At 33.8% G+C, this 27,596-nt stretch overlaps 2 protein-coding genes across 3 annotated transcripts; both read left to right on the top strand.

The window, feature by feature from the left end:
* The first annotated feature begins 1,462 nt into the window (after window positions 1-1,462).
* LOC108198940 (uncharacterized) lies at window positions 1,463-5,308 on the top strand. 2 transcript variants are annotated; one of them, XM_064082717.1, is made up of 2 exons: window positions 1,463-1,521; window positions 2,714-5,308. In XM_064082717.1, the coding sequence occupies exon 2, from the start codon at window positions 4,045-4,047 to the stop codon at window positions 5,005-5,007; it is 963 nt and encodes a 320-aa protein (XP_063938787.1). In that variant the 5' UTR covers window positions 1,463-1,521; window positions 2,714-4,044; the 3' UTR covers window positions 5,008-5,308. The 2 variants fall into 2 exon arrangements, with proteins under 2 accessions (XP_063938787.1, XP_063938788.1); XM_064082718.1 differs by having other exon boundaries at window positions 3,507-5,308.
* Window positions 5,309-5,756: 448 nt separating this feature from the next.
* On the top strand, window positions 5,757-6,794 carry LOC135148327 (uncharacterized). Its single transcript, XM_064083007.1, has one exon. It carries the CDS (start codon window positions 5,757-5,759, stop codon window positions 6,792-6,794), a length of 1,038 nt encoding a protein of 345 aa, XP_063939077.1.
* Window positions 6,795-27,596: the final 20,802 nt, after the last annotated feature.

The following is a 27,596-nucleotide window of genomic DNA, read 5'->3' on the forward strand; positions in this document are numbered from 1 at the left end:
TCGGTCGAAAAGAAATTTAAGGGTTCATTCGAAGAGCCCTCTTTTAAAAAACCGACCAACATAATTGAAAATACTTCGGTCAAAACAAAATTCAGGGTTCACTTAGGGAACCCCTGTTATATAACCGGCCAACCAAGTTATTAGCAAATGAGTCGGTCGGAAGATATTTCAGGTTTCATTTGGGATCCTCTATTTTAAAATCGACCAACTAAATACATTTCCGACCTTGACGTCATTACCGGCCGTTTCATACACTAGCGGTCGAAAATGTGGTTCATTTCTTAAATTGTGTGTTTGGTCAGAATTAAATTAATTTGGTCGGTATTCTGGACAACAAAGTTACCAATAATGGTCAAAAATAGCATGTGGTGGTCGGTTTTCTGGATTTAGAATATAAAATTTCGTCATAAATGGCTGCATTTGGTCGGTTTTCTAGATTCACTATTACCATACTTTGTCGGAAATGACCAAAATTAGTCAGTTTTCTACGAAGAAAATTTCAAAAACTACAGTATTTATTTTCTAAACTATACCATATCGTGTTATTTTACCAAATCAACAATGCACATACAATCTCAAATTTCAAACCCAAAACCAACAAGCAATATCCATTAATTTACTAAGACATAATTTAAGAGCTAACTAGCATATATATATATATATATATATATATATATATATATATATATATATATGGTTGCACTCCACACAGAACACTTTAAAAAAAGAACAACACAGAACACTGTCATAACACTTCATTTTTCACAAATAATTATTTGTTATGTAACAACCGCAAAATTTCAAGTACGTAAATAAATTAGTTATTTAACTCTATGCGGTTAAAGTTATTATTTAAATAATTATGAATTTATATATATATATATATATATATATATTTTTAATAGAAATATTGGTACATAAAACATTTCAGGCTAGTACGAGGTTTGTTTATATCGGTTAGCAAATTGAATCTATTTTTGTACCATTAGAATTTAAATATTGTCTATGTAAATAAATTGGTAGAGACATAGTTTTATTATGACCCGAAATATTATAGACATTACGGGTTAGCTAAAATAAATATTATATTTTGAAATATTCAGAAAAATATTAGAATTAATTATTCTAGCATTTATAATTTTAAATAAAAATCGTTAAATGATTCGGGACAGAAATATTCGTTAAAAAAAATGAATTAAGTATCGTAACAGCGAGACATTAATTTTGCGAGCAAATAATATTATGTATTTAAACAAAACCAACCGACCCATTTGGGTGGTTTTGGCACGCTGATTTTCAAAACTAGTACTATAAAGTACTACAGTACTACACTTGGTTGTGTAGCGACCAAGTAAGTGTATTTTTTTATTTTATTGGCTAACCATAGTTAATAGGTTAATCGCAGTTAAGAGGTGTATAAATAGCCAGCTTTTTGGTTAATGCTCGGTTACAAAACTTAAGAGGGCAAGAAAAGGTGTATTGAGCAGAGCAATCAGAAATATTCTGTCAGTTGTTTTCAAGGTATCTTGGAAGCTTCTCTCTTCCTTTAATTAGAAAAGAATTTAGTTCTTTTAATAATACAATCCCTACTGCATGGACCCTCTTCCCATGTTTTACTGATAACTTGTGAATTGAGTTGATAATAACAGTAATAAAAAGAAACACCAAAGCCACTATTGTGTATTGCGTTATTCCCAAAATATTTCATAAATTAGATTTAGGGTTCTAAATTTGAATTGGGGTTTTCGATTGTTGGGTGATAATTGAATTAATTGAAGTTGGGTTCTTGTGGGAATCAAGAGCGGAGGTGGTCAGGGAAGTATGGATGGCGGCAGGCGGGGTCGGAGCTCGCCGTGGGCCGCGCGGTGACGGGGCTGGCAATGGTGGGTTGAGTTGCAGTCGACCAGGAGGGGCTGGCGACGGCAAGGTCGCCGCTCGCGGCGAGGATAGGCAGTAGAGAGAGAGATGAGGGGAGGGGGGATGGCGGCTTCGCCGCCGACGAAGCTGGAACCGCAATAGGCGGTGGTGGAGTTTAATGGATGAAGGAAGAAGAAGGCCGGGGGGCAATTTAGTCATTTCACAGCAAGGGGTATAATAGTAATTACACAAGCTGGGGGAATTTCTGTATTATATAAAAACAGTAAAATAAATATAGTAAATTGATTAATAAAACAAAAATAGGAAATAAGATTATAAGATTATAATAATTAGTTGGTGTAGTGATTTTGCGTGGGATTTGTAATAAAGTAAAAGTTTTGGTCTTAAAATTTTTAAATTTATAGTTGGATAATTAAGGAGTGTACCATAGCAATTCTATCAAAAGAAAAAGAGAAAATCTGGAAGTTCGGGTGTAGTGATAGCGCAAGGATGTTAGAAATTTGATTTAATCGAATAATTTAGAGAAAGATGGATTTGCAAGATAATTAAATAATGATCGTGATTTTGGTTAGCTAAGCATAAGGGATAGCTAGATTAATTATAAGAAAGAATCTTTTGTTAATTAAGTAAATATTTATGACATTAATTGACATGTGAAAGTTTATTATTAAGAGTTATGATGTGGTAACTATAAGGATTGAGTAGTTGATTAAAAGAATTTAGGCATTAATTTTAAACCGAGGGCTGACCAGTTATATGTTTATTACGATTCTTTAAAAGCATTCTTTGATAAAGAGGTTACTAAAATTATTATTATTTTATATGTGTGATATAGAATATTTATAATTGGAACTTGGAGCCTATTATATATCAAGCTAAGGACCTAAGGCAAGTTCACTATCTCTATCTTTATTTAAATTGTTTTAATTATTTTAAATTGTTTGATTAAATAATGTTTTAAATATCTTGACTACGTCCTTCGTTCCATTATAAGTCTATTAAAATCATTTGAGTTGAACACCTGAGATTTAATTAAATATTTACCTTTCCTTTCGTTCGGGAATGGTTAAAGATTTATTTCATATAGAAGATGTATTGTTCACATCTTCTAGTAAATAGTGATTGATAGATTAGTAATGATTCGTTTCTGATAGAAGATGTATTGTTCACATCTTCTGATTTATGATGATTAATTAATAAATCGGAAAAGTTTGTTCGGAGAATGTTCTTTCTACTCGAAGAATTCTTGTTCGGCTGGTCAACACGAATTTATTAAATTCGTGGTGGAGATGAAAATTTACTATCTGGTAAGGCAGATAGTAGGGTTCCAGTGTTAAACCCTGATGCTAGCAAAGAGAGTGTTGGTGTGTCTTTAGTGGTGACGATCAGACCACTAGGACTACACAGGAGAACGATATTCACGAAATGGTATTTGATCGGACCATGTAGTGATATCGAGAGGTTGGAAGACCAGCAATTCTTTTATTTAAAACTTATTCTGGTATTTGATGCTGTGTTGATTTTTACCTGTTTCTGTGCCTTAAATGCATAAATTGTTTATTGCTACTATGTGAGCTTGCTGAGCATGTAAGTGCTCATTCTTGCATCTATGTTTTATCAACTAGCAGTAAAAAGCGAGTATGGCACGAATCAAGTTAACCGCTCGGAAGCGGGTGCGAGCTCGGATAAGGGAAAGGCGCATCACTCCAGTTGAAGCTGCCAGACAACGAAGAATAGTAGGAACTCGAGCTGTAGTTGTTCTCTTTTGGTTTCAACCATGTTTATATGTAATCATATTAGTAGTTTGGATGTAAGTTAGGCGATCGACCCTGGACTTGTGGGGCGAGAGTCGGATATTGTATAATATAAATATCTATGCAAGTGTTGTTTTGATGTCAAATGCTAGTGATGAGCCAGATCTGCGGGAAGCGGATTTGGGGTCGTCACAGGTTTGGTATCAGAGCTATAGTTATATCCTTAGGATTTGGGGAAACCCTAGGAATATAACTAGCGAGTACGACACAAAGTTTAAGATAGGTACCCTTGTTGAACCTATCCCGTATGTTAGAGTACATACGCAAGGGGTTAATAGACCCTATGAGTATATATACATTTTTAGTTACAAGCAATAGCAAACCGTATTGACATTCTTTATATGATTTGTAGATGTCTGGATACGAGGCGGATTCAGATAGTGATCCATCATCCCAGATACCACTTAGCGATGACTCATCCCTGGATACTACACTGATGGGGTTAGATTCCAGCATAGAGAGTGATCCTTCTATGGACATGATGATCAGTGACAGTGATTTAGAGGATTCTATGGACATGATGATTAGTGATAGTGAGGACTCTTCAGTTCAGATTATCGAGCCACCGGCTCCAGAGATCATTGATCTCGTGTCTGATGATACTGGTGACATTATGGGGATGATAGATTTTGAGACAGATATGCATCCAGAGGTGACCACTACGCCACTTCCTACCACTCTAGTTGCTCCAGTTACTACTTCTACACCAGTACCAGCCACAGTTGAGGGAGAGCCCACTGTCTTGGAGTTACTTAGTCCGTTTGAGCCTACTCCTTATCCTCTGACCCATGAGACACATACTGTCATGGATCATTATCACTTTGATACTATGGTTTCAGCCCCTGTGGAGGGTCCAGTTATACCACCACCTATATCTACAGTGCCACCACCAGTGATTTCTACTCCTATACCACCCATCTCTGTTCCTGTTCATGCTCCGATGACTACATCTTTTCAGATTGATGGTTCTATCCCATTACCAGTCCCCACAGCTGTTGGTGATGATGTTGCTCCTTATGGTGACTATCAGACTATGTATCAGCCGTATGTGCAGACAGGGGGGGCAGCTATGGGACCAGATATGGGTATTCAGGGACCTCAGGATCCTCCGCAGCTGGTTACAGGATTTGTGGCACGAGCGGTTGAGTCGGAGATTATGCAGGATATTGCAGTGTCTGTATTTCAGAGCCTTCGCACTAGTATTCGAGGACTACCTTCTACTAGCCAGGGGTATGTTGATGGAGTTACAGTTGCTAGGATGGTGGATGGAGCTTACCTGGAGTTTCTACGACGAGTCTCAGGGATCTTCTACTGATAGATAGTTGTATATGTACAGACTTACTTTTGGGAGATAACACACGTAGCTGTGTGTATCTCAGATAGACTTTTGATGCATATAGTAGATATAGTTTTGTATAGTATCGAACTATAGGATCGTGCGGATGCCCTTTTATTTTGATGCAGAACCTATAGTCTCGATCCTTTGATACTTCTGGCAGTAGTACTGTAGTTAGGACTCTTTTGTATACTTTTGGCCAGACTAGATCCGATGTAGTAGGGATTACATGTTTTTGTTGTATTTTGCTCTATCATGACCTGTACTCCTTAAAACTTCGGATATTATGACCACTTTCATGACATTTTGTCTTGTTCAGTTACATTCATTCTGTTTATTTGCACTCTCTACTTGTCATTTATCTTTGACCTGCTTCATGTTTGTCAAATATATTACATGACGATGATCAACTGGAAAGTTTTTCTAAAAAAAAAAAAAATATAATAATAATAATAATAATAGAAAGAAAAAAAAAAAGTTTTCAAAATATTTGATTTTTGAAAAGAGTTTTAAAAAGGTTTTCAAAAATATTAAACTTTATCGTTTTCTTACAAGATTTTCAGAACATACAGTTTTGGTTTAAGTTTTTCAATAAAAGTCTACAACATTGTTTCTATTCCTATATTAAGATTTGACAATTGTACCTTGTTTTATTTTCAACTAAACCATGCATTTATATTCTGAAGAAGTCTATTAACCTGTGATCGTTTTTTCTTATTAGAAACACGATGAATCCAAACCAAAATGATGAACCAGTTGATGAACAAATTCCTGATGTTCCACCTGGATTTCAACCTCAAACAAATCCTGTTCAGATGCTTGTTAATCTTCTTCAACAAGGTTTTCAAGCCAACCCTGGGTCAAGTTCTTCAAGTCAAAATTCCAAACCTTCTATTGCATTCAAATCTTTCAAAGCCCTACAACCCCCAGAATTCAAAGGAACAGTAAATCCGGTCGAAGCCAAGATATGGCTGACAGAGATTGAGAAAACTTTTGAGATAGTTGGAGTAGAGGAAAATAAGAAAACTATATTTGCGACTTTCATGCTTAAAGGTGAAGCCAATTATTGGTGGGAAGCTAAGAAGAAGTTAGAAGGATCTAACGTGATACCATGGGCTAGGTTTACAGAGCTATTCCTAGAAAAATACTTCCCTAAGCACTTAGAAAATCAGATGGAGATTAAGTTTCTCGAGCTTAAGCAAGGTAATATGTCTGTGGCTGAATACGAAGCCAAATTCACTGAACTTTCAAGGTTTGCGCCGTATCAAGTTGATACAGATGAGAAGAAAGCAAGACGTTTCCAGCAAGGTTTGAAGCCTTGGATTCAAAGCAGAGTTGCTGTTTTCGAAATTACAAGTTATGCAACCTTAGTACACAAAGCGTGTATTGTTGAGACAAGTGGAGAATTGGCTGCCAAGGAAAGGAATGAAAAGAAGAGAAAAGCCCCACACACTTACCCAAAGTTTGAGAAGAAACCTTGGAACTTCAATAATAAGAAACCTTTTGTGAAAAAGGAAACACCACCAGTGGAAAATAATCAGAAGCCTAGATCTTCGCAAACTGCAAATGTGTTACAAGGAAGAACCCCATTTCCTGAGTGTAAAACTTGTGGAAAGAAACACCCACCCCCATGCCATCAGGAATCTAAAACCTGCTATAGTTGTGGGAAGAAAGGTCACTACGCGTCAAGCTGCAAGGAGAAGGCGATCATATGTTTCAGTTGTGGAAAGAAAGGGCATATGGCAAGGGATTGTCCACAATCCTAGAAGGAAGGTTCTACACCAAAGATTAATACACCACTTGAGGGCAAGATCACTAAGCCTACTGCTCGGACTTTCAATATGACTCTGAATGAAGCCATGGTTGATAACAACGTCATATCGGGTACACTTTCTGTAAACTCTTTGAATGCCTGTGTGTTAATTGATTCTGGAGCAAGTAGATCTTTTATGTCTATTCAGTTCATGCATAAGTTGGGATTGGAACCAATACCTTTAGAAGAAACGATGAGCATAGAAATAGCTAATCAAGAAGTAATCACCGTAGATAAAGTCTGCCCAAATTGTGAGATAGCTATTGAAAAACAAAACTTTGCTATAGATCTTATCCCTATAAAACTTGGAGAGTTTGAAGTAATTCTTGGGATGGATTGGTTGACTAAGTATGATGCGCAGATAAATTGTAGAAAGAAAAGAGTAAGTTTGAAAGGAAATGATGGAAAAAGGATAATAATGAGAGGGCAAAAGCAAGTTAAGAAGTTTTTGACAGTAATGCAAGCGAAAAGATTACTACGACAAGGATGTCAGGCATATCTAGCTCATGTAGTAAATGTAGAAAAGCCAAGTCCTAAAATAGAAGAAATTCCCGTCGTTAAGGAATATAAAGATGTCTTCCCTGAGGAATTATCTGGATTACCACCTGATAGGCAAATAGAATTCACAATTGATCTTGTACCTGGTACAGCACCTATATCTAAAGCACCTTATAGAATGGCACCTGCAGAAATGAAAGAATTAGCCACGCAGATACAGGACTTACTAGATAAAGGAGTAATTCGACCAAGTGTGTCTCCATGGGGAGCTCCGGTACTATTTGTTAAAAAGAAAGATGGAACTATGAGATTATGTATAGATTATCGAGAGATAAACAAGATGACCATTAAGAATAGATATCCTTTACCTAGAATTGATGATCTGTTCGATCAATTGAAGGGAGCGTCCTACTTTTCAAAGATAGATTTGAGATCTGGATATCATCAATTAAAAGTTAAACCTGAAGATGTACCTAAGACAGCTTTTAGGACCAGATACGGACATTATGAGTTTTTAGTGATGCCATTTGGATTAACCAATGCACCTGCAGCCTTTATGGATCTTATGAATAGAGTATTCAAGAAATATCTGGATAAGTTTGTTATCGTTTTCATTCATGATATTTTAATATATTCTAAGACTAGAGAAGAGCATGAGGAACATCTTAGGATAACTTTAGAGATCCTAAGGAAAGAAAAGTTGTATGCAAAATTTTCAAAATGTGAGTTTTGGATGGAACAAGTACAGTTTTTAGGTCACATAGTTTCTAGAGAAGGAATCTCAGTAGACCCTGCAAAAGTAGAGGCAGTATCGAATTGGGAAAGACCTAGAACCCCTACAGAAGTGAGAAGTTTTCTCGGATTAGCTGGATATTATAGGAGATTTATAAAGGATTTCTCTAAGATTGCAACTCCTTTGACTAAGTTAACCAGAAAAGAAGAAAAGTTTGAATGGACTCCTAAGTGTGAAGAAAGTTTTCAGGAATTGAAGAAAAGACTCACGATGGCCCCAGTACTAACTCTACCAGATGAAACTGGAAACTTTGTGATTTTCAGTGATGCGTCTCATAAAGGTTTAGGATGCGTTTTGATGCAGCATGAAAAGGTGATAGCATACGCGTCTAGGCAACTTAAAGAATATGAATTGAGATATCCAACCCACGATTTAGAACTAGCTGCTATAGTTTTTGCCTTAAAGATCTGGCGACATTATCTTTATGGTGAGAAGTGTGAGATATACACTGATCATAAGAGTTTGAAGTATTTGTTTACTCAGAAGGAACTGAATATGAGACAAAGAAGATGGCTAGAGTTGATCAAAGATTATGATTGTACAATTAACTATCATTCAGGAAAAGCCAACGTAGTTGCTGATGCTTTAAGTAGAAAAGAAAGAATCAATGTGATGTCGTTACCAAAAGAATTGATTAGAGAGCTGGAAAAGTTAAATTTAGAGGTTAAGGGTTCAGACCCTAGAGATGGGAAGATATTTGAGATGATAATACAACCAGATTTGTTAGAAAGAATCAAAAAGAGTCAAGAATTTATGATTGAGGAAAAGCGTCCTGAGTTGTCAGGAGATTAGTATTTAAGTGTAAAGGATGATAAAGGAATTAGGAGATTTGCAAACAGGATTTGGATTCCTAACATGACAGATCTTAAAAGAGATATTCTAAGTGAAGCACATGAATCAAGATATTCTATTCACCCGGGAAGCACCAAGATGTATCAGGATTTAAAGAAGAATTATTGGTGGCCCAACATGAAAAGAGAGATTGCTGAGTGGGTAAGTAAATGTCTGATTTGTCAAAAAGTGAAAGCAGAGCACCAGAGACCTAGTGGACTATTGCAACCATTAGAGATCCCAGAATGGAAATGGGAACACATCACTATGGATTTTATAGTCGGATTACCAAAGACTCGAGCTAATCATGATGCTATTTGGGTAATTGTAGATAGGCTGACGAAATCTGCACATTTCCTTCCTATTAGTGAAAAGTACACAATGGAAAGATTAGTGAAGATATATATGAATGAGGTAGTGACTAGACATGGAGTGCCAGTGTCAATTGTTTCAGACAGAGATGCAAGATTTACTTCAAGATTCTGGCAAGCTTTTCAAGAGTGTTTTGGGACTAAACTTAATTTGAGTACCGCATATCATCCACAAACGGATGGACAAAGTGAGAAAACAATACAAACCATAGAGGATATGTTAAGAGCTTGTTCATTGGATTTCAAAGGAAGTTGGGATGATCACTTACCATTAGTGGAATTTGCTTACAACAATAGCTATCATTCGAGTATAGGAATGGCTCCTTATGAAGCATTATATGGTAGAAAATGTAGATCGCCTCTTGTTTGGGATGAAGTTGGCGAGAAAAAGATATTAGGACTCGAATTAGTCCAACAAACCACCCAGTCAATTGAGAAGATACGTAAAAGATTAGTTGCAGCTCAAGACAGACAAAAGAAATATGCGGATTTAGGAAGAAAAGAGAAAACATTTGAGATCGGAGAGAAAGTACTCTTAAAAGTATCGCCTTGGAAAGGAATAATCAGATTTGGAAAAAGAAGCAAATTAAATCCAAGATTTATTGGACCATTTGAGATTTTGAGAAAAGTTGGAGCTGTGTCTTACCAACTAGCTTTACCTCCAGATCTACAACATATTCATGATATATTTCACATATCTCTTCTGAAAGCTTACAAGACCGATGATCGGCATGTTCTAAATTATGAACCAATTAACCTTCAGTCTGATTTAACATATGAAGAGAAGCCTGTAGAAATTGTGGATTCCAAGTTTCAGGAATTAAGAAATAAGAAAATAAAATTGGTTAAAGTAATTTGGCGGAATCAAGCTGTAGAAGAAGCCACGTGGGAATTGGAAGAAGCAATGAAAGAGAAGTATCCAGAGTTGTTTCAATGTCAAATCTGATTCCGAGGTCGGAATCCTTTAAAGGAGGGAAGAATGTAACAACCGCAAAATTTCAAGTACGTAAATAAATTAGTTATTTAACTCTATGCGGTTAAAGTTATTATTTAAATAATTATGAATTTATATATATATATATATTTTTAATAGAAATATTGGTACATAAAACATTTCAGGCTAGTACGAGGTTTGTTTATATCGGTTAGCAAATTGAATCTATTTTTGTACCATTAGAATTTAAATATTGTCTATGTAAATAAATTGGTAGAGACATAGTTTTATTATGACCCGAAATATTATAGACATTACGGGTTAGCTAAAATAAATATTATATTTTGAAATATTCAGAAAAATATTAGAATTAATTATTCTAGCATTTATAATTTTAAATAAAAATCGTTAAATGATTCGGGACAGAAATATTCGTTAAAAAAAATGAATTAAGTATCGTAACAGCGAGACATTAATTTTGCGAGCAAATAATATTATGTATTTAAACAAAACCAACCGACCCATTTGGGTGGTTTTGGCACGCTGATTTTCAAAACTAGTACTATAAAGTACTACAGTACTACACTTGGTTGTGTAGCGACCAAGTAAGTGGATTTTTTTATTTTATTGGCTAACCATAGTTAATAGGTTAATCGCAGTTAAGAGGTGTATAAATAGCCAGCTTTTTGGTTAATGCTCGGTTACAAAACTTAAGAGGGCAAGAAAAGGTGTATTGAGCAGAGCAATCAGAAATATTCTGTCAGTTGTTTTCAAGGTATCTTGGAAGCTTCTCTCTTCCTTTAATTAGAAAAGAATTTAGTTCTTTTAATAATACAATCCCTACTGCATGGACCCTCTTCCCATGTTTTACTGATAACTTGTGAATTGAGTTGATAATAACAGTAATAAAAAGAAACACCAAAGCCACTATTGTGTATTGCGTTATTCCCAAAATATTTCATAAATTAGATTTAGGGTTCTAAATTTGAATTGGGGTTTTCGATTGTTGGGTGATAATTGAATTAATTGAAGTTGGGTTCTTGTGGGAATCAAGAGCGGAGGTGGTCAGGGAAGTATGGATGGCGGCAGGCGGGGTCGGAGCTCGCCGTGGGCCGCGCGGTGACGGGGCTGGCAATGGTGGGTTGAGTTGCAGTCGACCAGGAGGGGCTGGCGACGGCAAGGTCGCCGCTCGCGGCGAGGATAGGCAGTAGAGAGAGAGAGAGAGAGAGAGAGATGAGGGGAGGGGGGATGGCGGCTTCGCCGCCGACGAAGCTGGAACCGCCATAGGCGGTGGTGGAGTTTAATGGATGAAGGAAGAAGAAGGCCGGGGGGCAATTTAGTCATTTCACAGCAAGGGGTATAATAGTAATTACACAAGCTGGGGGAATTTCTGTATTATATAAAAACAGTAAAATAAATATAGTAAATTGATTAATAAAACAAAAATAGGAAATAAGATTATAAGATTATAATAATTAGTTGGTGTAGTGATTTTGCGTGGGATTTGTAATAAAGTAAAAGTTTTGGTCTTAAAATTTTTAAATTTATAGTTGGATAATTAAGGAGTGTACCATAGCAATTCTATCAAAAGAAAAAGAGAAAATCTGGAAGTTCGGGTGTAGTGATAGCGCAAGGATGTTAGAAATTTGATTTAATCGAATAATTTAGAGAAAGATGGATTTGCAAGATAATTAAATAATGATCGTGATTTTGGTTAGCTAAGCATAAGGGATAGCTAGATTAATTATAAGAAAGAATCTTTTGTTAATTAAGTAAATATTTATGACATTAATTGACATGTGAAAGTTTATTATTAAGAGTTATGATGTGGTAACTATAAGGATTGAGTAGTTGATTAAAAGAATTTAGGCATTAATTTTAAACCGAGGGCTGACCAGTTATATGTTTATTACGATTCTTTAAAAGCATTCTTTGATAAAGAGGTTACTAAAATTATTATTATTTTATATGTGTGATATAGAATATTTATAATTGGAACTTGGAGCCTATTATATATCAAGCTAAGGACCTAAGGCAAGTTCACTATCTCTATCTTTATTTAAATTGTTTTAATTATTTTAAATTGTTTGATTAAATAATGTTTTAAATATCTTGACTACGTCCTTCGTTCCATTATAAGTCTATTAAAATCATTTGAGTTGAACACCTGAGATTTAATTAAATATTTACCTTTCCTTTCGTTCGGGAATGGTTAAAGATTTATTTCATATAGAAGATGTATTGTTCACATCTTCTAGTAAATAGTGATTGATAGATTAGTAATGATTCGTTTCTGATAGAAGATGTATTGTTCACATCTTCTGATTTATGATGATTAATTAATAAATCGGAAAAGTTTGTTCGGAGAATGTTCTTTCTACTCGAAGAATTCTTGTTCGGCTGGTCAACACGAATTTATTAAATTCGTGGTGGAGATGAAAATTTACTATCTGGTAAGGCAGATAGTAGGGTTCCAGTGTTAAACCCTGATGCTAGCAAAGAGAGTGTTGGTGTGTCTTTAGTGGTGACGATCAGACCACTAGGACTACACAGGAGAACGATATTCACGAAATGGTATTTGATCGGACCATGTAGTGATATCGAGAGGTTGGAAGACCAGCAATTCTTTTATTTAAAACTTATTCTGGTATTTGATGCTGTGTTGATTTTTACCTGTTTCTGTGCCTTAAATGCATAAATTGTTTATTGCTACTATGTGAGCTTGCTGAGCATGTAAGTGCTCATTCTTGCATCTATGTTTTATCAACTAGCAGTAAAAAGCGAGTATGGCACGAATCAAGTTAACCGCTCGGAAGCGGGTGCGAGCTCGGATAAGGGAAAGGCGCATCACTCCAGTTGAAGCTGCCAGACAACGAAGAATAGTAGGAACTCGAGCTGTAGTTGTTCTCTTTTGGTTTCAACCATGTTTATATGTAATCATATTAGTAGTTTGGATGTAAGTTAGGCGATCGACCCTGGACTTGTGGGGCGAGAGTCGGATATTGTATAATATAAATATCTATGCAAGTGTTGTTTTGATGTCAAATGCTAGTGATGAGCCAGATCTGCGGGAAGCGGATTTGGGGTCGTCACATGTTAAGGTTATAACTACATAGCTAAACACTAATTAAACTTAATATATGAAATCTAACATCCAAACTCATCCAAATTATTGATATGAAATATTATAGAATCCAGAACAGAATCCAGAATAGAATCCGGAATAGAATGATATAAATACATTTTTTGCACAATAATTTTACATAGAATCATGTTATTTTTAATAAATATTTATTATTAAACATGGTGGATACTATTATCATTCATAATAAAACGTTATTCAGCTTAAAATTTGAATTTAATTCAAGTTTTAGATGAGATTCTATATTTGATTTCCTAAGTGTTCTGTGCTGTTCTTTTTTTAACAGTGTTCTGTTTTGAGCAATGGCATATATATATAGGGGTGAGTTCTGGTACAAACTTACAAACTTTATGTGTTCAAAACATATATAATTTGAGTTCAACATTTTTTTTACATATTTTGTTGAACATCGATTAAAATTGTGTTAAAGAAGTACATAAACTAATTTTTGAATGTAAGAACTAATTTAAACGTATTATATAACTAATATGTATGTTCTAAACCCCACCCAAACCCTAAAGGTATAGTTTAAGTAACTTTATAGATATATTCAACATAATGATAATTAGTGTTCTACACCCGATGCTGAACCCCAGTTACAAATGTGTTGAATGCGCGATTTATCTATGCGTTATTTTTAAGAATTGTGATGTTTTTTCAAGAATTTTCAATATGAATACTTTCTATAACTAAAGATTAACACGATGGAAGAATAAAAAAAAGTTTGTAAGTTTGTAGGTTAAAAAAGTTTTTATTTGATCCTATCCCTATATATATATATATATATATATATATATATATATAGAGAGAGAGAGTCAAGTTCTATGGAGTACAAAAAATATTGGAGTATTGGAGTACAAGATTCATACAATATAATCTAGTCATCCAAAATCTTCATTTTTTGTGTTCTACAATATTTGTAAACATCCGACAACCTGCAGATTGTGTTCTACAACATAAACATTGTAATCAAAAGATAGAACAATTACTTTTATAAATCGTAGTACATTATGTTCTGTAATATAACTTTTAAGCAGAACACCAATCTTAATGTTTGTTAAAGTTGAAAGATATTAATGATTAATTGATAATTATGTTTAATACTACTTATAAATGATAAATTATATATAAATTTGGATAATCAGAGATATTATTTATGATTAAACTAAAAAATTATAATTTGTACTCCAATACTCCAATGTTTATATGTACTCATAGAACTTAACTATATATATATATATATATATATATATATATATATATATATATATATATTCTTCTAACAAAATGATCGAAATCCCTTTACAACTAATCAACAGTATAGTTAGTTAGGTCTCGGTTAACAAAACCAACATTTTAACAATTCATCAACCCTACAAATAATCATCATCCCCACCAATGCCGTACTAAGAACTTCAACCATGACTAACATCCTTATTTGCCTCAGCAATTGCCTGCAACAATTCATAATTTGTAATTGTGTCCTACTACATAAAATATAAACACATAAATATTCACTAATATATCATTTCCAATTTATCATTTGTACCATTTACATAAGTGATACAATACATCACCTTAATTCACTATATGTATGTGTGTCCATGCGTGTGTCGATCTAAATGCATAATAATTAGAAAATTTAGTAGAAATTACAATACTACATATTGCACATAACATTACGTCCACGATAATACTTATATAGACAGGAAATATATACACTACACATATACTTATCTACGTACAACTTGGGTTTGATGGTGCATTAAAGAGAGCATGGCGAACAAATTGCACAAATAGTCGGTTAGTTATATTTGAGCTGTTGGGGACAGACGATTAGGAACTTGCACCTCCCCTAGTCGTTTCTCTGAAACGGTGAGCCAAATTCCAACAGTGTGTTTGTCGGAACGGTTGCAAATCCAATAAGACGATTCTTTTTTGGCTTGTTTGCGCCGTTGCAAATCCAATAAGCCGATTCTTTTTTGGCTTGTTTGCGCCCTCTGTTGTTCCTTGCAGCCACCATTCTATAGGCTCAGAGAAATCTGATCAAGGAGTTAGGTCAACCCCTGAATTCTCTAGAATACATGACACCATAGCGAGACTTGAAAAAATAAATAAAACTAAAGTAAATTACTTGTTTATATGTATATATATATATATATATATATATATATAGACAAACACAAATTAAACAATCTTATACCTAGATATATATATATACTCTAGATGCAGGAATAGCCACGTGTACTAAATGCCTTGTCCAAGCCAAGGAACTTACGCAGAAGACTCGTGACAAATGATGATTGAGACGAGATTAATTCGGCATTTTTGAACCACGAAACACTCGGTTTCCATTTCGGTTGTAGGTGTAACCAACCTGTTATTAACGATATGGCAGAAAGAAATAATAGAAAAAGAGCTCCAGTATAAAGATCTTCATTAGTGCGTAATATATATATATATATATATATATATATATATAGACAAACACAAATTAAACAATCTTATACCTAGATATATATATATATATATATATATATATATATATATATATATATATATATATATATATGATCAAGATGAATTTGACAAAAAATTTAATAATGTCTTTTTGTTCAATTCAAGGACAATAATATGAATACTTTCATATTTTGTGTTGCAAACAAAAATTTACCATTACTAGCTAGTTGACGTTGTAATCAACATTAGTCTTTGAAATGTAATCAACATTAGTATTTAAAATGTAAAACTAGCTAGTTGATATATGTCATTTTAAAGATTAATGAAACTCTTATTTAATCAATAGAACTATAATTTGTGCATATACTATATTACATAATTAATTCATTGACCGAATTGGACCAAAAATAAATATAAAGAGACATCAATAATTACGAAAAAAATAATAAACATTTATATGGATATTGGTAGAATTTCCAATCAACCAAAGGGCACTAGAACCTTTGGCAAATAAAAAAAAAAAAAGCAGAAATAACGGTACAAGTAAAGACCCTTCCCCTAGAGTTTAAGATCCAAATCTAGAGCATTCTCCTCTTCATGCCCTATTGCAGGACCGCTGCTTGCTCCACCGGGTAGAGGAGCAGTGGGTGCAAGAAAAGTCCTGGTTGCACTGGCTTGTGTTATGTTGTTGACGGAGGAATTAGCCATTTTTGGGTGCATCTTATGATGTGTTTGGCTGAAATGATGTTTGTGTTTGTAAGAATACCTTTAAATACAAAACTATGTCATATTAAGTATATCTTTTATGAAGAAAGTTATTTGGAGTCCTATAATTTGTTGGAGTCTTGGAGTCCCAATCCAGACCCTTCATTTTGATTAAGATCCAATGGCTGATAGTATTTATAATTTAATTTTTAAAAAGTGTATTTTCTTTTGTTTCTTACACAGACAGGCGTGTTTTTTGGAGTAGGAGTCGCATGTTGCTTGATTCGTGTAGCAGTTACAACTGCTCAAGCTACCCAGGTGTATGAGATGAATAAATGTCCTGCACTCTTTGTTTTCATTTTTTTTTTTACCTTTTCATTCTTTGATCCTTAGCAGGCAATATATATAACTCGTGGAGCACGGTTTTTTTCTTTATAGCAAGGCTCTAATGTCTAATCACAATGGAGATTCATGTTATCAGTTCGGCAGATTTTTTTAGTGTTTCAGTTACTTTGTAAAAATTCCGCAATATATTCCTTCATTAAATAATTGTGTGCAGGACTTGTTGAAGCATGAAGGTTTTTATAGTTTGCTCCCTTAGTAATGTCATGCTAGACTATTTGGTTTTTGTAAAATGCTAGACTCTTGGGTTGTCGTTCTTAGAAACTACAACAACATCCCGTCCGTAACTTTTGACCGTCATCATCAATGCTTATGTACTCTGGTTTCTTCTTTGTCCAATTGTACACCCACGGGATTAGTCTACTGCTTCTCCGTCGACCTAAGCACAAGAGTCAGAAAAGCTTGTTATACACTCCGTTTAAAAAAATACTATCATATTACAAACTAGCACATGAGGCAGAAAAGCTATTTACACACTTTGCAAGACACATAATTAAAAACACAAAACTTCGTTTAAAAATAACAAGATACTAGTCTGTTACAATCTTGTGGGACACATTAAAAATAGGATTCCCCACTAGAAAAAATACAAACAAAATGCGTAATTAGTGTACAAAACTAAACAACAAACTTTGTAGATACTACCATGTTACAAAGTTGAAGAACATATTAACCGTTGCTATCTTCCTTTCCACCAAAAAAAAAAAAAAAAACCAAATGTAGTCTCGCATTCTGTGGTTTATTTCTACATTTTGTGTTTTTTTTACTCCTGAAGTTGTGTTCTACGTGAAACCGCAGTAGGTTCGTAGTTGTGGGAACGAAGATTGCCCATTTTATTGTGCCTGCAACTTTGTATTAGGTTAGGTTCTAGCTTTTCTCAGGTATACGCATACAAAGACAATAACCTCTGGATTACTTATACAGGAATTCATTATATTTGTTGCGAAATCGGCTATAAAGCGTTAAACTTAAAAATCAAGTTTACCGATCAAGTACCAAGACATCTTTATTAACCTAATCACCTTTAAGACTTGAAATGAAATTCAGACCACGCACACATATAAAACAATCAAGTAATCTAAAAAATGTGGTCTGATTCTATCCCTAGCCAACAGAGTACAACGAACATCTTCTAAAGAAGAACTTTAGCCTTAAATCAATTTCACACACAAATCAAGAAAATAAAATTAACCAGTAGCGCATCAAACAATTACCATAAAAATTTATTAAAGACTTGAACTTTACACAGAATTAACTCAAATTAGCTGCCAAATAGGACCCAATTACATAAAATCCACATGTCATCAAGGAACCAAGTGCGAGACATCTTTTTTAACCTATTCACTATCAAAACTTCAAATAAAATTCACTTGCAGGCCAAAAGTTACGGAAAGAATGTTGCTGCAGTTCCTATTAACAGAGTGCATAACTCAACAACAAAACATCTAGACCGTAACATAATACCAAGTTGCAATCGTCGTTCTCAAAAATACACATACTTGCAGTAGCACTTAGTATGCAACTTCAGGCTATAATTAGTATCAGAGTTTATAACTAAACAACCAAAATATATAGATACTCTGTCATTAAAAAGTTGAAGGACACATTAACATTTGCAAGCTACCTTCACAAGGAAAAAAAATACCAGGTCCATTATCAATTAGTTCGCAACTTAAGGACAAAAATGATAACATACTTGCAGGATTCATGATTAATAGGATACTTTGTTTGAAAAAAAAATAATGTGCAGCATCAAAATAGTATCACAGTGCCGAACTCAACATAATACAAAGTTGCAGGACAAATAAAAAAACCAAATACAGCATCACTTGGATCGCAACTTCAGCATCGGAAAAATAAGAAAGCGAAAAAGTAACCCACATAATTGCAGGACACATGATTAATAGTAAACTTTGTTTGAAAAAAAATTGTGTGCACCATCAAAATAGTATCACAGCGCAGGACTCAACAACAAAAAATCTAGATCATAACCTAGTACAAAGCTGCAGGACACAATAAAAGAGGCAATTTTCGTTCCGAAGACTACAAACCAATTGCAGTATCACATATATTTACAGCATAATACATTTAACAAATTAAACAACTACTGCACAACAAAAGACCCACATTCGACCCAAACAATCATTGCCCAAGAATCATTGCCCATTCGTATTGTGTTTCCATCGATTATCAAATCCTTGGAATATCGAATTGAAACAAATCCCCCAAAGAAAATAAAAGGGCACCCACGAATTGGAGCCAGGAATGCAGGACAACCTAGTCAATCGCCCCCGGAGTTCATAATATCAAACTCTTTATTGGACATAAAAACGACATGCAAAGCAATTGAAGGACATAATGAGAAGATCAGTGACATACCAGAACTCATTTTCGCCCAAAAAAGCTTCATCCTGCAAACTCCCCGCCGTTGGTTAGATTAGGTATTAATCGTAGTGGAATTAGGGATTAAAACACCGAAACTGAGGGATTTCTTGATATCGTTGTTGTGTCCTTCACCGGAGGGTGCGGGATGGAACTTGCAGAATGTGTGCGTTAAAAGAGTTCAAAATTGATTAATAACTGGCAGCCCTTTTTTTTAATTAAATCTCAGCCATAGGATCTTTTTAAAATTTAATGGTGGATCTTAGGGACTCCAATATCTCCAAAGCTATAGTGTCCCACAGAACTCCACTCATATATATTTATTACTAATGTAATTTATTACAAGATACTGGATTTACAAATCTTTAGATACTGTTTACTCGAATTTTATATCAAAAAACTATCTGCATTAATTTAATATAAAAAAATCTATTTAGATACCATTTTTATTCATTCTAACTAATTAATTCTATGCATGCAGTTAATAAAAAATATCTTAATGATGAGTTTGCTAGAGACTAGTTTGGATGAATTTGTCAAGCAAACAAACAATAGTTTAAATATATAATTTTCTTGTAATATGAAATATATTTTCCAGTTGTCATTATTAATGTAATTTAATAATAGATATCATATCAAATCCAACTATACTACATGCAATTTTTTATTATCGATTTAAGATTTATACATAAAAGAATGGAAATATATAAAGTAATCTATCACATACGCGAGATTTTATTTTTTATGCTATGTAGATTTTATGATTTGATCAATTTATGTATAGTTGTGAAAAACATATTTGCTGATTAAAATTAATACACAGTTCTTTATTCTTTTACAAAGCATCAAATATTTACAGTTAAATTATATTTAAAAGATTTCAAAAGGTGATAGACGTAAAACAATCAAATCACTCATAATCATTAAAAATAATAATATTTCCTAATGTTATGCCTCTTTTCAAATTGATAAAATAATGCTCAATTAGTCGCACAACATTTAACCACCACGACACAATCACAATCGGTTTTAAATCATACCTCTCATAGCATAAAAACTAGGATGGAATTAATGCACTAAAACTGTAGAGTAGTGTGTACTTTTCAGTGAGCCTTAGGATTGTTCTAGTTGAGTAGGCTACATTTTGCCTTATGCAAGATCCCTAAGTATGTGAGGTTTGGGTTGCGAATGAAGTCATGACATGGTTCTAGTTGAGTAGGCTACTATATGTATGTGTGTTTGTGACTACGGAAAGACTCGTTTAGGTTTTCATGGAGACCAAGTCTAATCTTCCCATGTACAAGTAAATTTCCTTGTAGGACGAGAAGTCTAAGAATATCCCTTTATAGAATCTATAGGTTTTTAATTAGCTATTTACTTAGTCAATTATTTACCTATGAATTTCATAATTGGTTAGGGCTTTGCGGACAAAATTATCAGAATTGAACTCCGATCACCAACATAATAACAATAATCACCAAAAACGCCATCATTATTCATTATCTAGAGACCACCACCATTTACAACTCCCCAAATCTGAAAAATCACCGTTACAAAATAAAATCACCATGAACAAAAATGAATAACCTGCTACATGATAATGCTTGAGGTGTCAGGAATTGGTTAATTGTAATCACCAGATGAAGGTCGGAGAGCCGTCGGAATGCTCCGTCGACGGACTCTCAATGGTGAGAACGAGGAAGAGCAGAGAAGAGGCCGAGAGGGACAAGGAGATATGAATTAGGAGACAAAAGGAGGTTGTGCAGTAGGGTTACGATGTCGCCGGCGTTGACAACGCCACCGCGACATCAGCGGCAACAGCAAAGAACAGGGAGATGGATCGATTATTGTGTGTGGCCAAGCCCACCGCATCAGCGGCGAACAGAAAGGTTGAGCCATCGGAGGGGGTGTGGAGTTTTGAAGTGATGAGAGAAGACAGACTAGACAGTGGATAGGTGGTGAGTAAGATGGGTGGATAAAAGAAAAGTTTAAAATATAAATGGTGTGGAATGGTGTGGTGGTGATTTAATTTAGAGATAAAAATGTGTGGCTGAGATTAGATCCCATATCTCACATTAGTTGGGGAGACTACAACATCTACTGTTAAAATAATATGGCAATTAATGGACATGATTAAATATTTTTTGTCCTGCATTTCTTATCTTGCATTTCTAGTAATGTGATATTAATAATTTACACTTGTCCTGTATTTCTAATAATGTATTATTAATATTCTTGTCCTGCATTTCTTGTTTTAGTTTTAATTCAAAACTATTTTTATAATTTACACTATTTTTGTCATGCATTTCTAGTAATGTAATATTAATAATTTGTCCCGCATATTTGTGATATATCTAAGTGTTATTTTGTCTTGCAACAAATTCAATTCGTTGCAGGACAATGACAATGAGTTCAGTATCAATCATAGCAATATCTAACTACATCTTTATTTTGTATGCAATTATTAATTTTATTTGTTAGGATTTCGTGATTGAATACCAATATTATGAAATTATTATTTTATGTTATGCAGGATTTAGAAATTTTGCTTGTTTTTCACCGATTTAGAAGTGCAGGACAGGATAGGGAGAGAAAACGAATGTGCAGGACAAAAATCTACAAGCCCTTGGATGGGTAACATATATGTGTGTGTGTGGAAAGACTCGTTTAGGTTTTCATTGATACCAAATCTGATCTTCCCATGCACATGTAAATTTTCTTGTACGACGAGAAGTCTTGAAAATCATCCCTTAATAGAATCTAATCAGATTTTTAGTTAGCCATTTAGTTAGTCAATTACTTACCAATAAATTGAAAAACTAATTTTGGTTTGGCGGGCCTAATTCATTAATCGCGCTTTTAAATTGAGGTCATATTGAATTTTTGCATTTATTGTGTCTTCTAGGTTATTTTTTAGCCCTTGTCAATTTCCTCCCAATTTTTGGGAAATATCTTGAAATTATTGCGGAAGTTTTCTTGTTTCTCGGTTATTTTTATTCCTTCTTTGGTTTTTCAGAGAAGAATATTCATTCGTCTTCTTCAAAAATAAAATATTTTTTTGATTATTCACGCTTCACCTGAGTTTTTCTCCTATTCAATATGAATAAGGTACAATAGAGATATTTACTAAACCTCTTCCAGAAGCCGTTTTCAATAAATTAGTAAATGAATTGGGAATGGTTACTCTTAATGGTTTGTAAGTAAGTGTCAAATACTGATGAGGTATCAGATACTATTACTTTTTCTTTCATGTTCAAGTTTATTTTAGTATGGCATGCAAACATTTTGTTCAGATGGTCATTTATGTGATACAATGTTTTTATTTGGCATATTTTATTCGATGCTACATTAATCATGACACCTTTATGATCATTTTTATCTTAGAAATATGGCGTGTTAGATTTACTTAAAGACACTTGTATTAATTGCATATAAATGTGTAACCCTCCTCCATGTATTAGTAATTATTGCACCTTCGCTATAAATAAACGTTCTCTTGGCCATTCTATTCATTATGTACTCTCACTTTTCAAATCATTTCAATATCTTATTCTTTCTATACACAACACTTCTATATAGCTCAAATTCGTCAACACTACCGTTTGGAAAATGGTGCTTATTTTCCAAACTTTTCATACGCTCCTGGTCGTCCGTATTTCGACCCTGAAGGCCTCACAGTGCTGATAAATAACAATATCTATCACCCTGTCGAGATCCCTTTGGAGATCTTTGAAAATCTCACTGAAGCCGACAAGCTGAACATCGAGTTCTTTACACTCGATGTTTACATTAAGGAAGAGAGGAGAGCTGCAAAGGCTGAACTCGAGCGTTTAGAGGCTTTGGAGTTGAAAGAAAACATCATTACTCTTGCTCACTCAATCTCCAAAGTCTATCACAAAAGGAAGCTGAAGCATCTCGAGGCTGAGGCAGCAGAGAAGAAGCATAAGACTGACGACTCTACTCACTACAAGAAAAGCGGCTATTTTCGACCGGATAATTTCGACCGGCGGCTATTTTCGACCGTAAACGGTCGAAAATAAATCCGGTCGAAATTAACCGGTCGAAATTATTTATTTCGACCAAACTCGGTCGAAATTATTTCCGGTCGAATTTAGTTGGTCGAAAATATTTCCGGTCGAATTTAGTTGGTCGAAAATAGACATAATTTCGACCGTTTTTTTAGTTGGTCAAAAATTTTGAGGGGAAAATAAAGGGGGGGAAATTCCCGCCCAAAAACCTTTCGACCGTTTTTGGTCGAATTTAATAATTTCGACCCTTTCTGGTCGAATTTAATATTTTCGACCGTTTCTGGTTGAATTTATTTTCGACCGTTTCTGGTCGAATTTATTATTTTCGACTATTTCCGGTCGAATTTAACTAGTTCGACCAAATCTGGTCGAATTTAATAATTTCCACCAGAAATGGTCGAAATTATTAAATCAGCCAAATATAATTGAATTTTTATTTTTTTATAAAATCACAAATGTTAATATATTAATAAAATTCTTTTATAGACCTAAAATAAAAATTAAAATAAACAAGAATATCATTAATTATGTGTTGTCATAAATTTTATTTTATTCAGTCATACAAGATATGACTGGACTAAAGCTTATATCAAATAAATTAATATTTTATCAAACTTTAGGAATATTACTAAAATATATTGATAATATTTTTTTATGATTGGATCAGTAATAATTATTAAAAAAAAATTCAAATGACAATTCCAGACTAAACACTAGTACAACGTATATATCATAAACACGTGAAAGACAGAATATGTTTTGGATTCAGAAAAAGAATTATAAACATGTAAGTATATATCAGTTGCCTTATAGAACCGAAGTTAATTTTGTTCTAATCTAACGGTGCTTATTTGTTCAATATACGATTCAACGGATGATAAGCTTTTGGACCATACAACCATGCGACCAAATTATCTCCCTTGCGCTTATTATATATAAGTATATAATAGTTAAATAATCAATTGACTATTAAAATCTCAAATCATATAAATTTAATATTTGTTGAAATTTTAAGAATATGATTAAAATATATCGATCTTAACATCTATGAGGTTGGATCATCGATAATCTTTTTTTAAAAAAAAAAACTAATAAACCGGAGTATACACCATTTAGATGTAAAATAGTCAGATTATCTTATAATTTTAAATCCTATAAGATTAATATTTATTCAAAATAATATGACTAAATTATATACATCTTAACATCTATAAGGTTGGATCATCGATAATTATTTTTAAAAAATTCAAACTACTAAACTAGGAGTAATACACCAACATATCTCGTCGAATTTATAGTTTTTTTTACAAAATTACAAATATTTGTAGTTTAATATAAATATTTGTATATACCATCATAAAAATTAAAATAAATAAGAATATCATTTATTAACTGTTGAAATCAATTTTATGAAATTTAGTTTTTTTATTCAGTCATACAAATATGACCGGCTTGACCTAATTAGAAATATTAGTCAAAATTCCAGTTGACTATTAAAATCTCATATCATATAAGTTTAATATTTTAAGAAATTTAAGGAATGTTATTAAAATATATTGATATTGATTTGATATAATTAATCCAAAATTTATATAATTTAAACTAAATTCAAATAGGAGTTCAATAAATTCAGTCGAAATAGCTATTTTGACCATATGTCACTATTCTACGGCCATGCATTTGTATTGGCCAATAAGCAAGCACATGGATTGCTTTTAAAACTTAATCCTAACCATTGGTTACCTTCTCAATATATTACTCCTAACCACTATCTATTCCATAAATTGTTCTCGTTGTTTTTTTTGGTGAAGCCACAAACCTTGTGTGAGTATATCTCTGGATGCCGGCCATTCTCGCACTGTAAGCAAGTGACACTGCTGGGTTGGTGGTAAGTTTCAAATGCAATACTAATGTATCTTTGTTGTCACACTTCTTATTCCAGGTGGGGAGACCATTATTTCTTGAATAACATATACATAAAGGTGATGGGAATGGGGAGGTCGGGATTGACCCTTTTCATTGATGGGAGAACCCAGATGGTGATTTTCAGCTGGCCTCATAACAGAGTCTCTCTCTCCCCCTCCATCTCCACCTTTCCGGACTCCGCCGCCTACCTCTCGGTCCACCTTGCCAGACTCCACCTTCCCGAGCCGCCGCGTCAACATCTTCCACAACACAGCCCCCCTAAACAGCCTCCATGCCAAGTCCGTTATTGTAAAATATGATCAAAGTTGCTAAAACCAGGGTTGAAATCAGGCAGCAATTCCACTGGTTTTTTTTTAATAATCATGTAGGATAAATTCGACCGGATTTAGTCGAAATTAGTATTTCGACCGTTACCGGTCGAAATTATAAAGTCGACCAATTCTAGTCGAATTTATTGTTTTAGGCGCCAAATCAAAATTTTTTGAATTTTTTTGGTGAAATTTTGAAATTTTCAAATTTTGGTCGAATTTATAATTTCGACCAAATTTGGTCGAAATTAATTTCGACCATATTCGGTCGAAATTACTTATTTTCGACCGGAGTATTAATTTCGACTAGCTTATATTCGACCATCTTTGTTCTGGTCGAAAATAGTTATTTTCGACCATTAACGGTCGAAATTAGCTATTTTCGACCAGAATTTGACGGTCGAAAATAGCCGCTTTTCTTGTAGTGACTAGTGAGGATAGTTAGGGTTCTCAATTCTTTTGTTTGCTTAATCAAATCTATTTATCTTCTCAGCTTATGAAATTAATTTTTTTTCTTAAATGCTTATTTCCTTAGTTATACACTGTTTGTCGCTTGCACTCCTTGCGAAATGTGACCTTTTGAAAATCTGAAATGCTTGATAATTTTATTTTATTTATTTTTTTGATAGAAATGCACTTACCCGCAATGAGTTACAACAATACTCCGAGGAGTTTCTTTCATTCAAAAAGCTTATTATCTAACCGAAAGACATGAAAATGTCTCCGGAAATTTAGACAATAAAACTTAATGTCCGAAAAGAGAACGTCCCAATTTGTAAGATCACGCTACTAAAACAAAAACAATCCATTAATAGCAAGAAAAATAATTTTAAATTTAATTGTTAAAAACGGTATAGTTCGTCAAAGGAAGGTAGTTGGATGAAATAATAAAGGGAAATTATGAATGGTACCATTGTGTAATTGGCTTATCTAAATGGTACCATTTCCTGTTTTTGACTTACAAGTGGTACCACTCAGTTTATGATCCGTTAACGATACTACCATTCCGTCCATCAAAACGTTTAAAACGTTAGTCGGCCGTCTTTATTTCGTATTTTCCTTTAAAAAACACATAAAATACAACTGATATCCGTATTTTTTCTTTGTGTTCTTGAGTTCTTGAAGATTAAACAATTTTTTGATCATGTTGCTGGTGTCCGTTATAAGAGTATGAGTAACCAAATCGAAGCTTGAGACCAGCTGTATCCGCCACACCATCCATTATCACGTAATATTTCACAGATTGAGCACTGTGTGGTCTAGAAATATTACGCAATAATGGATGCTGTGGCAGATAGAGCTCGTCTCAAGTTTCGATTTGCTTACTCATACTCTTAAAACAGACCCTGGCAACATGATCAAAAGGTTGTTCCCTGAATATCTCTCTTGACTATTGGATACTTAACAGCTCATACTCTTCACCTAGCATTAGCCTTAATATCCTTCTCCGAAATTCTTCCGTGTAAAGTTAGTACATAAAAAGAGATGAGCTTATAAAGATCAGTAAGCATATACGTACATTTCAACTGAGTTTTATTCACAAAACTTGGTGAACCAAATCAATATTTCATCAGAGTCATCAAAACAGTTTCACACATCAAGGTGAGTATGAGTATGAGTATTCAAACACGTTCAATTTTCACACGTTCTACTGTTGGGGATCCCGACCAGCCAAACAATTGGTTTAGCTTTCCTTCCCGAAGGAAGTATCACACTTTACTTCCCAAAGGATGCATCACACAGAACAAATGTAAGAATACTCATATCTCATTTGAAAATCATCAACAAAATGTTCACCAAAACATCATAAAATATCACAGCGAAGGGTACAGTATATACTTTCAGTGCACAACGTTCTTGAGTCCTACAACTTCATTCCCTAGAATGTTCACACATTTATTAATTATAAGTCACACCTATATTAATTCTATAATCATAGCTAACCTAATAACTGAGCTAACAAAATTATAAAAAT

The sequence above is a fragment of the Daucus carota genome, chromosome 8 (assembly GCF_001625215.2).
Source record: "Daucus carota subsp. sativus chromosome 8, DH1 v3.0, whole genome shotgun sequence".
In the NCBI taxonomy this organism is placed as follows: Eukaryota; Viridiplantae; Streptophyta; class Magnoliopsida; order Apiales; family Apiaceae; genus Daucus; species Daucus carota.